Source organism: Pan troglodytes, chromosome 9, assembly GCF_028858775.2.
Source record: "Pan troglodytes isolate AG18354 chromosome 9, NHGRI_mPanTro3-v2.0_pri, whole genome shotgun sequence".
Lineage (NCBI taxonomy): Eukaryota > Metazoa > Chordata > Mammalia > Primates > Hominidae > Pan > Pan troglodytes.
This window is the reverse complement of record NC_072407.2, coordinates 18,882,950-18,896,949: the sequence shown is the minus strand read 5'-3', so window position 1 is coordinate 18,896,949 and position 14,000 is coordinate 18,882,950. Positions and strand designations below refer to the sequence as shown.

The window sequence follows — 14,000 nt, the reverse complement described above, 5'->3', positions numbered from 1 at the left end:
AGCCAACCCAAACTGCTAAGTCATGTTAACTTATAACACATGAAATTGTATTCAAAATTAGCTATAAATATGTGATGAAAAGTGTTTACACTACCATATACTTTGAGAACCCCCATATTTGAGTCATAAAGAATGATTTCTTACCAGCTCTTCTGAGACCTACATGGTGAGTCAGTGATACAGAAGATGACCTTTGCTTCGGGATAGTCAGTAGATTTGAATTAAAAGGCCCATTTAGATAGCATCCTTGACTAAAAGGGAAAAATAACAGGTTAAAATTTTTAAAAACCAGGAAAAGTTTTACCTTTTTTCCTCATGGTTCTCAATTCAATTAGCAAATATATCCTGATAAATTCAGAGTTTGGGCCTCTAGTGCCTAAGGCCTAAAGCAGGAGTCAGCAAACTTTTTCTGTAAAGAACCTGATGGTAAATACTTTTGGCTATATGTTCTCTATTGCAGCTACTCAACTCTGCCGATGTAGCACAAAAGCATCCATAAACTAAAATGAACAAATGGGTATGGTTTTGTTTCAATAAAGTTTTACTTACAAAAAAACAGGTTATAGACCAGATTAGGTCCATAGGCTGCAGACTGCCGATCCCTGGGCTGAAGTAGGTTATCACAATTACTTTGAAGGTTTCTTAAAACATAGGCTGCTGGTCTCATCCCCAAGGTTTCTGATTCACTAAGTCTTGGGTGGGGCCAGATAATCCACACTTCTAACAAGTTCTTATATGATGGAGTTTCTGATCCAGTGACCTCACTGAGAACTACTGGACTAAAGTATAGTTTTTCATTTTTTTCTGTTCCCTATCCTCACAGGTATTGACAACTTTTATTAGTGTAGGCAAAAAACAAGCAGTAAGCAAATAATATCACCCAATGAACTCATCTCCCTGTCAATGCTCAGTCATTCTTCATATTTTCATTGTGTGAAAATAAGTAATTCAAAACCAAACTTTTGGAACTTTTATTCTGAGCCTTAAAGGAACGTGATTTTGGGACCTCAGTCACTAACAGGCAGCTGTAACCTAGGCAGACATAGCCTTGATTTCCCTGATTACAGATTAGCCTTTTATTCCCCCCTAACTTACACTGCTTTGCTAAATGCTGCAAATAACTAAAGGATGTCAAAGAAGACTCCTTCCCTCTTTACTGTTGATCTTCATTATAGATTAACTTGCCTTTTTCTTCTCTTACACAAAGACACACTTTCTAAGATGGACTGTTAAATATATTCTTTTAAATTGGAAAAAGAAAACAAACAAGCTGTAACTAATCAAATTGCTGTAACTCAGAAGCCAACTTTGTGTGGAAAATGTTATTCTGCTAAATATCTTTGTTTTCTGCCTATACAAATATGATCTTAACTTTTCAACTTTGAAGCACTGACCCTATTTCCTTGGAGTCTGTGTTTCCTGGATGGGCATCCACAGCTTTGTGTTTGAATAAACTCTTTTAAGCTGGATTCTTATCCTTTTGATTATTTCATACCGGCAACTGCCTACATGTGGGGTGGCAAAGACTGGAAAAGAAGAGTAACAGTACCACCCGGGGCAACATTCAAATAGAAAAATGTGTGTGTTCCCAGGCAAGATGGTTGAATAGAAAGAGCTCCAGTCTGCAGCTCTCAGCAAGATTGACGCAGAAGGTGGGTGATTTCTGCATTTCCAACTGAGGTACCCGGTTCGTCTCACTGGGACTGGTTGGACAGTGAATGCAGCCCAAAGACGGCGAGCTGAAGCAGGGTGGGGCATCACCTCACTTGGGAAGGGCAAGAGGTTGGGGAATTTTCTCCCCTATCCAAGGCAAGCTGTGAGGGACTGTGCCGTGAGGAACAGTGCATTCCAGCCCAGATACTACGCTTTTCCCAGTCTTCACAATCCATAGACCAAGAGATTCCCTCCGGTGCCTACCCCACCGGGGCCCTGGGTTTCAAGCAAAAAACTGGGCGGCCATTTAGGCAGACACCAAACTAGCTGCAAGAGTTTTTTTTGTTGTTGTATTGTTTTTTCCATACCACAGGGGCGCCTGGAACGCCAGCAAGACAGAACCCTATACTCCCCCGGAAAGAGGGCTAAAGCCAGGGAGCCAAGTGGTCTGGCTCTGCAGATCTCACCGCCACAGAGCCCAGCAAACTAAGATCCACTGGCTTGAAATTCTCACTGCCAGCACAGCAGCTGTCTGAGATCCACCTGGGATGCTCAAGCTTGGTGGGAGGAGGGGCATCTGCCATTGCTGAGGCTTGAGTAGGCGTTTTACCCTCACAGTGTAAACAAAGCAGCCCAAAAGTTTGAACTGGGTGGACCCCACTGCAGCTCAGCAAGGCCATTGAGGCCAGACTGCCAGATTTCTCCTCTCTGGGCAGGGCATCTCTGAAAAAAAGGCAGCAGCCCCAGTCAGGGACTTACAGATAAAACCCCAATCTCCCTGGGACAGAGCACCTGGGGGAAGGGGTGGCTACGGGTGCAGCTTCAGCAGACTTAACCATCCCTGCCTAATGGCTCTGAAGAGAGTAGCAGACCTCCCAGCACAGTGTTCAAACTCTGCTAAGGGTCAGACTGCCTCCTCAAGTGGGTCCCTGACCCCCATGTATCCTGACTGGAAGACACCTCCCAGTAGGGGCGGACAGACACCCCATACAGAAGAGCTCTGGCTGGCATCTGGCAGGTGTCCCTCTGGGACAAAGCTTCCAGAGGAAAGAACAGGCAGTAATGATTGCTGCTCTGCAGCCGCTCCTGGTGACACCCAGGCAAACAGGGTCTGGAGTGGACCTCCAGCAAACTGCAGCAGACCGGAAGCAAAGGGGCCTGACTGTTAGAAGGAAAACTAACAACAGAAGGGAATAGCATGTCCACTCAAAGACCCCATCCGAAGGTCACAAACATCAAAGACCAAAGGTAGATAAATCCACAAAGATGGGGAGAAACCAGCACAAAAAGGCTGAAAATTCCAAAAAACACAATGCCTCTTCTCCAAATAATCACAACTCCTCACCAGCAGGGGAATAAAACTGGACAGAGAATGAGTTTGATGAACTGACAGAAGTAGGCTTCAGAAGGTGGGTAACAACAAACTAATCCGAGCTAAAGGAGCATGTTCTAACCCAATGCAAGGAAGCTAAGAACCTTGAAAAAAGGTCAGACGAATTGCTAACTAGAATAATCAGTGTAGAGAAGAAAATAAATGACCTGATGGAGCTGAAAAACACAGCACGAGAACTTCATGAGGCATACACAAGTATCAATAGCCTAATTGATCAAGCGGAAGAAAGGATATCAGAGATTGAAGATCAACTTGATGAACTAAAGCAAGAAGATTAGAGAAAAAAGAATAAAAAGGAATGAACAAAGCCTCCAAGAAATAAGGGACTATGTGAAAATACCAAATCTGCGTTTGATTGGTGTACCTGAAAGTGACAGGGGGAATGGAGCCAAGTTGGAAAACACTCTTCAGGATATTATCCAAGAGAACGTCCCCAACCTAACAAGACAGGCCAACATTCAAATTCAGGAAATACAGAGAATACCACAATGATACTCCTTGAGAAGAGCAACCCCAAGACACATAACTGTCAGATTCACCGAAGTTGAAATGAAGGAAAAAATGTTAAGGGCACCCAGAGAGAAAGCTCAGGTTACTCACAAAGGGAAGCCCATCAGACTAACAGCAGATCTCTCTTGGCAGAAACCCTACAAGCCAGAATAGAATGAGGGCCAGTATTCTTTTTTGAGATGGAGTCTCTCTCTGTCACCCAGGCTGGAATGCAGTGGTGCAATCTCAGCTCACTGCCACCTCTGCCTCCCAGGTTCAAGCAATTCTCCTGCCTCAGCCTCCTGAGTAGTTGCGATTACAGGTGCGCACCACCACGCCCAGCTAACTTTTGTATGTTTATTAGAGACGGGGTTTCACCACGTTGGTCAGGCTGGAATCGAACTCCTGACCTCGTGATCCGCCAAAAGAAAAAGAATTTTCAACCCAGAATTTCATATCCAGCCAAACTAAGCTTCATAAGTGAAGGAGAAATAAAATCCTTTACAGACAAGCAAATGCTGAGAGATTCTGTCACCACCAGGCCTGCCTTACAAGAGCTCCTGAAGGAAGCACTAAACATGGAAAGGAACAACCAGTACCAGCCACTGCAAAAACATACCAAATTGTAAAGACCATCAACACTACTAAGAAACTGCATCAACTAAAGGGCAAAACAACCAGCTAGCATCATAATGACAGCATCAAATTCACACATATTAACCTTAAACGAAAATGGGCTAAATGCCTCAATTAAAATACACAGACTGACACATTGGATAGAGTCAAGACCCATCGGTGTGCTGTATTCAGGAGACCCATCTCACCTGTAAAGACACATCAGGCTCAAAATAAAGTGATGGAGGAATATTTACCAAGAAAATGGAAAGCAAAAAAAAAAAAAAGGCAGGAGTTGCAATCCTAATCTCTGATAAAACAGACTTTAAACCAACAAAGATTAAAAGAGACAAAGAAGGGCATTACATAATGGTAAACGGATAAATGCAAAAGAGCTAACCATCTTAAATATATATGTACCCAATATAAGAGCACCCAGATTCATAAAGCAAGTTCTTAGAGACCTACAAAGAGACTTAGACTCCCACACAATAATAGTGGGAGACTTTAACACCCTACTGTCAATATTAGACAGATCAACGAGACAGAAAATTAACAAGGATATTCAGGACTTGAACTCAGCTCTGGACCAACTGGACCTAATAGACATCTACAGAACTCTCCACCCCAAATCAACAGAATATACATTCTTCTCAGCACCTCATTGCACTTATTCTAAGATTGACCACGTAATGGGAAGTAAAACACTCCTCAGCAAAGGCAAAAGAACAGAAATCATAACAAACAGTCTCTCAGACCACAGTACAATCAAATTAGAACTCAGGACTAGGAAACTCACTCGAAACCGCACAACTACATGGAAACTGAACAACCTGCTCCTGAATGACTACTGGGTACATAACAAAATGAAGGCAGAAATAAAGATGTTTTATGAAACCAATGAGAACAAAGACAAAACATACCAGAATCTCTGGGACACATTTAAAGCAGTGCGTAAAAGGAAATTTATAGGACTAAATGCCCATAAGAGAAAGCAGGAAAGATCTAAAATTGACACCCTAACATCACAATTAAAAGAACTAGAGAAGCAAGAGCAAACAAATTCAAAAGCTAGCAGAAGGCAAGAAATAACTAAGATCAGAACAGAACTGAAGGAGATAGAGACACGAAAAACCCTTCAAAAAATCAATGAATTCAGGAGCTATTTTTTTCAAAAGATCAACAAAATATATTGACCACTAGCCAGGCTAATAAGGAAGAATAAGAAAAGAATCAAATAGACACATTAAAAAATGATATAGGGGATATCACCACTGATCCCACAGAAATATAAACTACCATCAGAGAATACTATAAACACCTCTACACAAATAAACTAAAAAATCTAGAAGAAATGGATAAATTCCTGGGCACACACACCCTCCCAAGTCTAAACCAGGAAGAAGTCGAATCCCTGAACCGACCAATAACAAGTTCTGAAATGGAGGCAGTAATTAATAGCCTACCAACCAAAAAAAAGTCCAGGACCAGACAGATTCACAGCTGAATTCTACGACAGGTACAAAGAGGAGCTAGTACCATTCGTTCTGAAACTACTCCACTCAGTAGAAAAAAAGGAAATCTTCCCTAAATCATTTTATGACACCGACATCATCCTGATACCAAAACCTGGAAGAGACACAACAAAAAAAGAAAATTTCAGGCCAATATCCCTGGTGAACATCGATATGAAAATCCTCAATAAAATATTGGCAAACAGAATCCAGCAGCACATCAAAAAGCTTACCCACCACGATCAAGTAGGCTTCATCCCTGCGATGCAAGGCTGGTTCAACATACACAAATCAATAAACGTAATCCATCACATAAACAGAACCAATGACAAAAACCGCATGATTATCTCAATAGATGCACAAAAGGCCTTTGACAAAATTCAACACTCCTTCATGCTAAAAACTCTCAATGAACTAGGTATCAATGGAATGTATCTCAAAATAATAAGAGCTATTTATGACAAACCAATAAGCAATATCATACTGAATAGGCAAAAACTGGAAGCATTCCTTCTGAAAATTAGCACAAGACAAGGATGCCCTCCCTCACCACTCCTATTCATCATGGTAGTGGAAGTTCTGGTCAGGGCAATTGGGCAAGAGAAAGAAATAAGCGGTATTCAATTAGGAGGAGAGGAAGTCAAATTGTCTCTGTTTGCAGATGACATGATTCAATTATTTATAAAACCCCATTGTCTCAGCCCCAAATCTCCTTAAGCTGATAAGCAACTTCAGAAAAGTCTCAGGATAAAAAATCAATATGCAAAAATCACAAGCATTCCTATACAACAAAAACAGACAAACAAGAGAGCCAAATCATGAGTGAACTCCCATTCACACTTGTTATAAAGAGAATAAAATACCTAGGAATCCAACTTACAAGGGTTGTGAAGGACCTCTTCAAGGAGAACTACAAACTACTGCTCAAGGAAATAAGAGAGGACAAACAAATGAAAAAACATTCCATGCTAATGGATAGGAAGAATCAATATCACAAAAATGGCCATACTGCCCAAAGTAATATATAGATTCAGTGCTATCCCCATCAAGCTACCATTGACTTCCTTCACAGAATTAGAAAAAACTACTTTAAATTTCATATGGAACCAAAAAAGATCCCTCATAGCCAAGACAATCCTAAGCAAAAAGAACAAAGCTGGAGGCATCACGCTACCTGACTTCAAACTATACTGCAAGGCTACAGTAACCAAAACACCCTGTTTGCCTGCCTGGGTATCAACAGGAGAGGCTGCAGAACAGAAATCATTACTGCCTGTTCTTTCCTCTGGTACTGGTACCAAACCGATATATAGACCAATAGAATAGAACAGAGGCCTCAGAAATAACACCACACATCTACAACCATCTGATCTTTGACAAACCTGACACAACAAGCAATGGGGAAAGGATTCCCTATTTAATAAATGGTGTTGGGAAAACTGGCTAGCCATATGCAGAAAACTGAAACTGGACCCCTTTCTTACACCTTATACAAAAATTAACTGAAGATGGATTAAAGACTTAAACGTAAGACCTAAAACCACAAAAATCTTACAAGAAAACCTAGGCAATACCATTCAGGACACAGGCATGGGCAAAGACTTCATGTCTAAAACACCAAAAGCAATGGCAACAAAAGGCAACATTGACCAATGCGATCTAATTAAAGAGCTTCTGCACAGCAAAAGAAACTACCATCCATCAGAGTGAACAGGCAAGCTACAGAATAGGAGAAAATTTTTACACTCTATCCATCTGACAAAGGACTAATATCCAGAATCTACAAAGAACTTAAACAAATTTACAAGAAAAATACAACCCCATCAAAAAGTGGGCAAAGGATATGAACAGACACTTCTCAAAAGAAGACATTTATGCAGCCAACAAACATATGAAAAATGCTCATTATCACTGGTCCTTACAGAAATGCAAATCAAAACCACAATGAGATACCATCTCATGCCAGTTAGAATGGCGATCATTAAAAAGTCAGGAAACAACAGATGCTGCAGAGGATGTGGAGAAATAAGAATACTTTTACACTGTTGGTGGGAGTGTAAATTAGTTCAACCACTGTGGAAGACAGTGTGGCAATTCTTCAAGGATCTAGGACAAGAAATACCATTTGACTCAGCAATCCCATTACTGGGTATACACCCAAAGGATTATGAAGCATTCTATTATAAAAACACATGCACATGTATATTTATTGCTATTCACAATAGCAATGACTTGGAACCAACCGAAGTGTCCATCAATGATAGACTGGATAAAGAAAATGTGGCACATACACACCACAGAATACTACGCAGCCATAAAAAAGGAAGAGTTCATATCCTTTGCAGGGACGTGGATGAAGCTGGAAACCATCATTCTCAGCAAACTATCACAAGAACAGAAAACCAAACACCACATGTTCTCACTCATAAGTGGGAGTTGAACAATGAGAACACATGGACAAAGGGAGGGGAACATCACACACCAGGGCCTGTCGGGGGGTGGGGGACTAGAGGAGGGATAGCATTAGGAGAAACATCTAATGTAGGTGACGGGTTGATGGGTGCAGTGAACCACCATGGCACGTGTATACCTATGTAACAAAACTGCACATTCTGCACATGTACCCCAGAACTTAAAGTATAATGATAATAATAATAATAATAAGATAATGAATTGAGCTTTCAAACACTTAGACATGCAAACAAAATTAAATCTCATATTCTTCTTGTCCATATCATTCACAGCATACAAACACACTCTAAAAGCTTCTAGTTTAAAATAAAAAAGAAAGAAAACAAAAAAAGAGAAAAATCTGTGTATTCTACCAAAGTCCACTTCCTGATTCTATGATTAATAGTCAAGACAAAGAGAGATTTCTCCTTTCAGAATGGCACCACAGCACTGCTCCACTGTCTTCTACCTTGATCCAGGGTCTCTCAATAATTTCAGTATATCATACATTCATTTATCTATTTAGAATTAAGAGTTACAGGTCAAATGATAGGTTCTCAGATTAGTTCCCGAATCTTCCCATCATGTCCTCCCTGGCCCAGCACCAGATAAATACACACCTCAATGAAATTACATAAATCAATACGAAGAAAGCAGAAGACAAGCAGACGAGTAGTTCCAATGACTACTAATAGTTGGCAGGACGGTGATTAAAGTCAGACTTGGTGTGATATTGTGAAATACATATTTGGTTTTAGTCCAGTCCCTGTTTCCTAGCATACAACTCCTAAACTCCTGAGGATCTCCAAAGTGTCTTTTTGTATGCTAATGAGTTGACTGACGGCTGGCAGCTCAGGCTAGTCACTTGAAAGACCAAGACAGGATTAGATGATGGGGGTTTTCAGCCCCACTCCCCAACCTCCAGAGAGAGGAGAGGGACTAAAGCTTAAATTGCTCACCAATGGCCAATGATTTACTCAATCATGCCTATAAAATGAAGCTCCTATAAAAATCCAGAAAGGACTGGGTCTGAGGAGCTTGTGAATAGCCAAACACGTGGGGGCTTCCAGGAAAGTGAACAAGAACATGTCCACAAGCAAGGAAGGTGGTATACTCCAACTCCACAGGGGCAGAAGCTTCTGTACTCAGGCCCCTTCCAGACCTGTCCTTTGTATCTCCTCATCTGGCTGTTGATTTGTATCCTTTAAAATATTCTTTGTAATAAGCCAGTAAACATGCTTCCTTGAGTTCTGTGAGCTGCTCTAGCAAATTACCTGAACCCAGGGAGGGGGCTGTGGGAATCCTGATTTACAGCTGGTTGGTCAGAAGCACAGGCAAAATAACCTGAGGCTTGCTATTGGCATCAGAAGTGGAGATCAGTCTTGTGGGACTGAGTCCTTAACCAGTATGATCTGACGCTATCTCCAGGTAGATGGTGTCAGAAATAATGGAATTAGGCTGGGCATGGTGTCTCATGCCTGTAATCCCAGCACTTTGGGAGGCCGAGGCAAGCAGATCACCTGAGGTCAGGAGTTTGAGACCAGCCTGGCCAACATGGTGAAACCCCGTCTCTACTAAAAATACAAAAATTAGCTGGGTGTGGTGGCATGTGCCTGTAGTCCCAACTACTCAGGAGGTTGAGGAAGAATTGCTTGATCCCAGGAGGCAGAGATTGCAGTGGGCAGAGATCGTGCCACTGCACTCCAGCCTGGGCAACAGAGTGAGACTCTGTCTCAAAAAAAAAAAAAAAAAAAGAAAAGAAAAAGAAATAATTGAATTATAGGACACCTAGCTTATGTCTACTACAGAATTGCTTGCTTGCCTGCTTGCTTGCTCACTTGCTTGCTGGTGGGGAGAAATACCCACACATCTGGTATCAGAAATGTGCTGTCAGAGTATGGTGGAAGAAATTGAGTTTGTTTTTCTTTTTCTACTCACTTGGGAATGAGTTGTCAAAAGCAAACGAACAAGAGACGTCAAAAGTTATGGTCCCTGAGCTAAGCTATATTTTAAGAGCTGACTTCTAGACAGTCAATACAAATTACCTTAACAAGGTCTGTACCAACTCAGTTTCAATGCAGTTGTATAAACTTGATAACTGTAGATGTCTAAATTTACAGAGTTATTCTCTTAAGAAGCTGAGTAGGATGACACAATTAGCCCTCTTGAATTGCTGGGGTTCAAATAGGGTCAAGTTTGCTAATATAACCTTGGTGTAAGTCTCTGATAAATTATAAGGCACAGAATTTAGCATACATACTATTGCCAGGCAACGAGTTATTAGATTTGATTACACAGCAGCGGTGAAGATAAATGGTGACTCATGGGTTTAAAAGCAAGTCTCTTTAGTGTAGGAGGTAACTATAATTGATAGCCCACAGGGTAATTGAACACAACTTGCCTATTTTTTTCCCCAGGGAAAACCTGTTCAAAAAGAGTGACCTGTGAGCCCTGAATATATGCTGTTTGACCTCAGAGAAGGCTGGGTCCCATCACTCAGTTCAAAAATAGCAGTTCAGTCTTCTTTTAACTCTAAGTATAGGTTGAGCATCCCAAATCCAAAATGCTCCAAAATTCAAAATTTCTTGAGTATAAACATGACTCTGCAAATGGAAAATTCCACACTTGACCACGAGATGGGTCACAGTTAAAATATAGTCAAAACTTTGTTTCACGCATAAAATTATTTAAAATATTATATAAAATTACCTTCAGGCTATGTGTATATGAAATATAAATGAATATTGGGTTGTATCCCCAAGATACAACATTATGCATAGGCAAATATTCCAAAACCTGAAATCTGAAACACTTCTGGTCCCAAGACTTTCAGATAAGGGATATTCAACCTGTGCTAAAACTAGAACTCAGAGATGGGTAATTTAATCATCAGCAAATCCAGAAAACAACCTTTCCTGGAACTTTCTGACCACAGAAATCTCATCCCAGATCTGAAACTTAAGCAGAAGGCAAGATTAAGGGTCATAATCTCATATGGATACCATACCTCTGCAGGACACTTGTTAAGCAGCCATTTGTCTTCAAAGATTCATTTTAATGCAATCTCGAACTCTTTATAGAAATTAAACAGGCTTTAGAGGAGTAGTAATGGCTGACATAAAGTAAAATGTGAAAAGCGCCGTAAGAGAACGTGTTATGGAAATTCAGAGGAAGAAAAGAGTACTTCTCCTTGGAGAAGGGAGAAGGACCTCCAGGTGTTATCCTTATAAGGTGATTTATGAGCCCAACTAAGGATATACAGAACTGAAGTTGAGATCTATTCCAGTTAAATTGCTTTTTAAATTAAAAGGGTGCACAGATGGACACAGAGAAGATCAAATAGTTCAGCTTGACTAGAATTTCAGAAGACCAGAGGAAGGTGATGTTGGAAACATATTTTGGTGTTGTAAAGGAATGGCCTCCTTAATTAGTAAAATCTCAAGTCCTCTAACAGATGAACAATAATAAACTCTTAACAATAAGAACAGGGTCGCTGTTCAATGGGGGACTAACTCTTCTTCCCTGTGGTTTTCTTTCTTCTGATTATTTTTATCATAGCTCCCAGGGTTATAATACTTAACTTTTTTCTCTAGGCAAAGCATGAATAAAAGCAAAATTAAATCCTGTATTATTCTTTACACAAATAGGGTATTACTTTTTATCCAAATACCTTTTATATATTTCATTGTTTGTATTTTAATTATTTTGAAACATAATTTAGCTTAATTTTCAAATGGTGTTAAACCAAGAACAAAATTACCAGAAAACATCAAGGAAGAGTCTTAAACAAGTTACATGCCTACTGTTTTTACCTAGAAAGCTTTCCATATCATTTTTCTATTCTCATTATTTGAAAGACTGCTTATCTGTGTTAGTTCATTTACTTTTTCCAAGTAAGGGCTGCAGCTCTGTCATGAGGTAATAATTGGGTTTCACATTCTACACTAGGAATTTGGGCGTTATTCTATAGGACTGGTAAAGAGTCCAAAAATGCAGTGACTAGACAAACTATATATAGTCAGCTCTCTGTATGTGAGGTTTCTACATCCACAGATTTAACCAACCCCAAATCAAAAATATTCAAGGAAAAAAACCACAGTAATAAAAAGTACAAATAAAAAATAGAGTATAACAACTCTTTACATAGCATTTACATTGCCTTAGGTATTATAAATAATCTGGAGGTGATTTAAAGTATATGAAAGGATGTGTAGAGAGAATATGTAAATACTACACCATTTTATATAAAGGACTCAAGCATCCATGGATTTTTGTACCCATGGGAAAGGGAGGGGCCTGGAACCAATCCCCCAGGGATAACCAGGGACAACTGCAATCACAGTTTTATTTAAGGAAGATTTCTAGTGTAAGGTGGAAGATTAATAAAGTCAAGAAGGATACTGGAAACTGGAATTAAGAGGCTAATTCAATAGCCCAAGTAAGTAGTAATGAAAGCATAAAATACTATAGGCACAGTGATAAAGGAGAAGAAGGAATAGAGAGTAAAAGATAATGCAGGCAGATATCTGACAACTGTTATCTGTAGAATAAGGTAACAGGATGCAAAGATAACACCAAGTCTCTAAGTAAATCAATTTTGTAAGCAACCACTCCACTAGAGGATAGCAGCATTGTGCCGGGAAATAAGGGCAGAACAATAGTAACAGACAAAAAAGCAGCTGGAATGATGAGAAACCTGGTATCAGGCATAGGCTCAGGAAATGAGAGGTTCAACACTGGAATCATGTTGAAATCAGTCAGGCAAACTGTGATCAGAATCCAAAGCTCAAGACTCAAAATCAAGGATATGAGATCTCGATTCTGGAGTACTATAATATAAAGTCAAGATGATTTCAGAGTCATAAGTCTATGAGTTTTGTGCTACTAAAGTCTAAAGATTCCTGAACAAAACATCACTACGCATTAAAGATCTAGAGCTGCACTAATATGGATGTCACATATATCTACAAAACAGTCACATATGGCTCTTTATATCTGAATGAAATTAATAAGAATTAAATCACATTTAAATTTCAGTTCCTTAGTCATGCTAGACACATTTCAAATGATTAACAGTCACATGTAGCTAGGGAGTACCATATTAGACAGTGCAGATATAAACTATTTCCATCATTGCAAAAATTTCTATTAGACAGCACTGATCCAGAGATTTGAATCTGAAAAGGAATAGTGGTTGTAAATGTTTCATATATTCCCATCGTAACCCACCTATGTGCAAAGTACACATAGACATTTATTACCAAGAGGCTCCAGCTTCTGCAAACTAGAAAAGATACATCTAGCCTGGTCTCTTTAAAATAGACATACATAATACCACCAATTAATTTATTCTCCAAATTTCTAAATATTTTATGAGGCATAAATTTCGTTTTAATGAGTTAAGTCACTACATAGAATCTACCTACATTTAGCTTTATATAATAAACACTTTTCAGAGTTAAAGATTAGTTTTCTCTGAACTATGTTTCTATTGTAATCAATTATCTGAGGCAGCAGGATAAAAATGACCTTAACTCAATTTATCAAATATTTCTTTAACTGCAAATGCATTGCTGTTACATCAGTATGAAAGGTTAAAATATAAAATATTTTTATCATTCCTTTTAAAACCCAACTATATTCTCAAGATAATGCCACCCATAGTTAAGAAATACTGTCACATTTTCTGTTCCTAACATCATTCACTTCCCTATATCCTGCTTCCTTTACAAAAAAAAAAAAAAGACTATGATGTTCAGGCCATGGCAAATTTTGGACCAATGCTCATTTTCCTGTACAGTACTCTTCATACTTCAATCCATTCCTGTTTTAGACATCACTTCATTCAATTTTTCTTTTACAAAAAAGGAGTTCACCTGCTTGAA

At 39.4% G+C, this 14,000-nt stretch overlaps 1 protein-coding gene across 5 annotated transcripts in view; it reads right to left on the bottom strand.

Moving 5' to 3' along the window:
• PDE3B (phosphodiesterase 3B) overlaps nt 1–14,000 on the bottom strand; it is a 221,207-nt gene that overhangs the window by 63,405 nt on the left and 143,802 nt on the right. For all 5 annotated transcript variants that reach the window (XM_016920438.4, XM_016920439.4, XM_016920440.4 and 2 more), the window contains one exon: nt 145–251. In XM_016920438.4, coding sequence (XP_016775927.4) covers nt 145–251 — 107 coding nt within the window. The remainder of the gene's footprint in view (nt 1–144; nt 252–14,000) is intronic.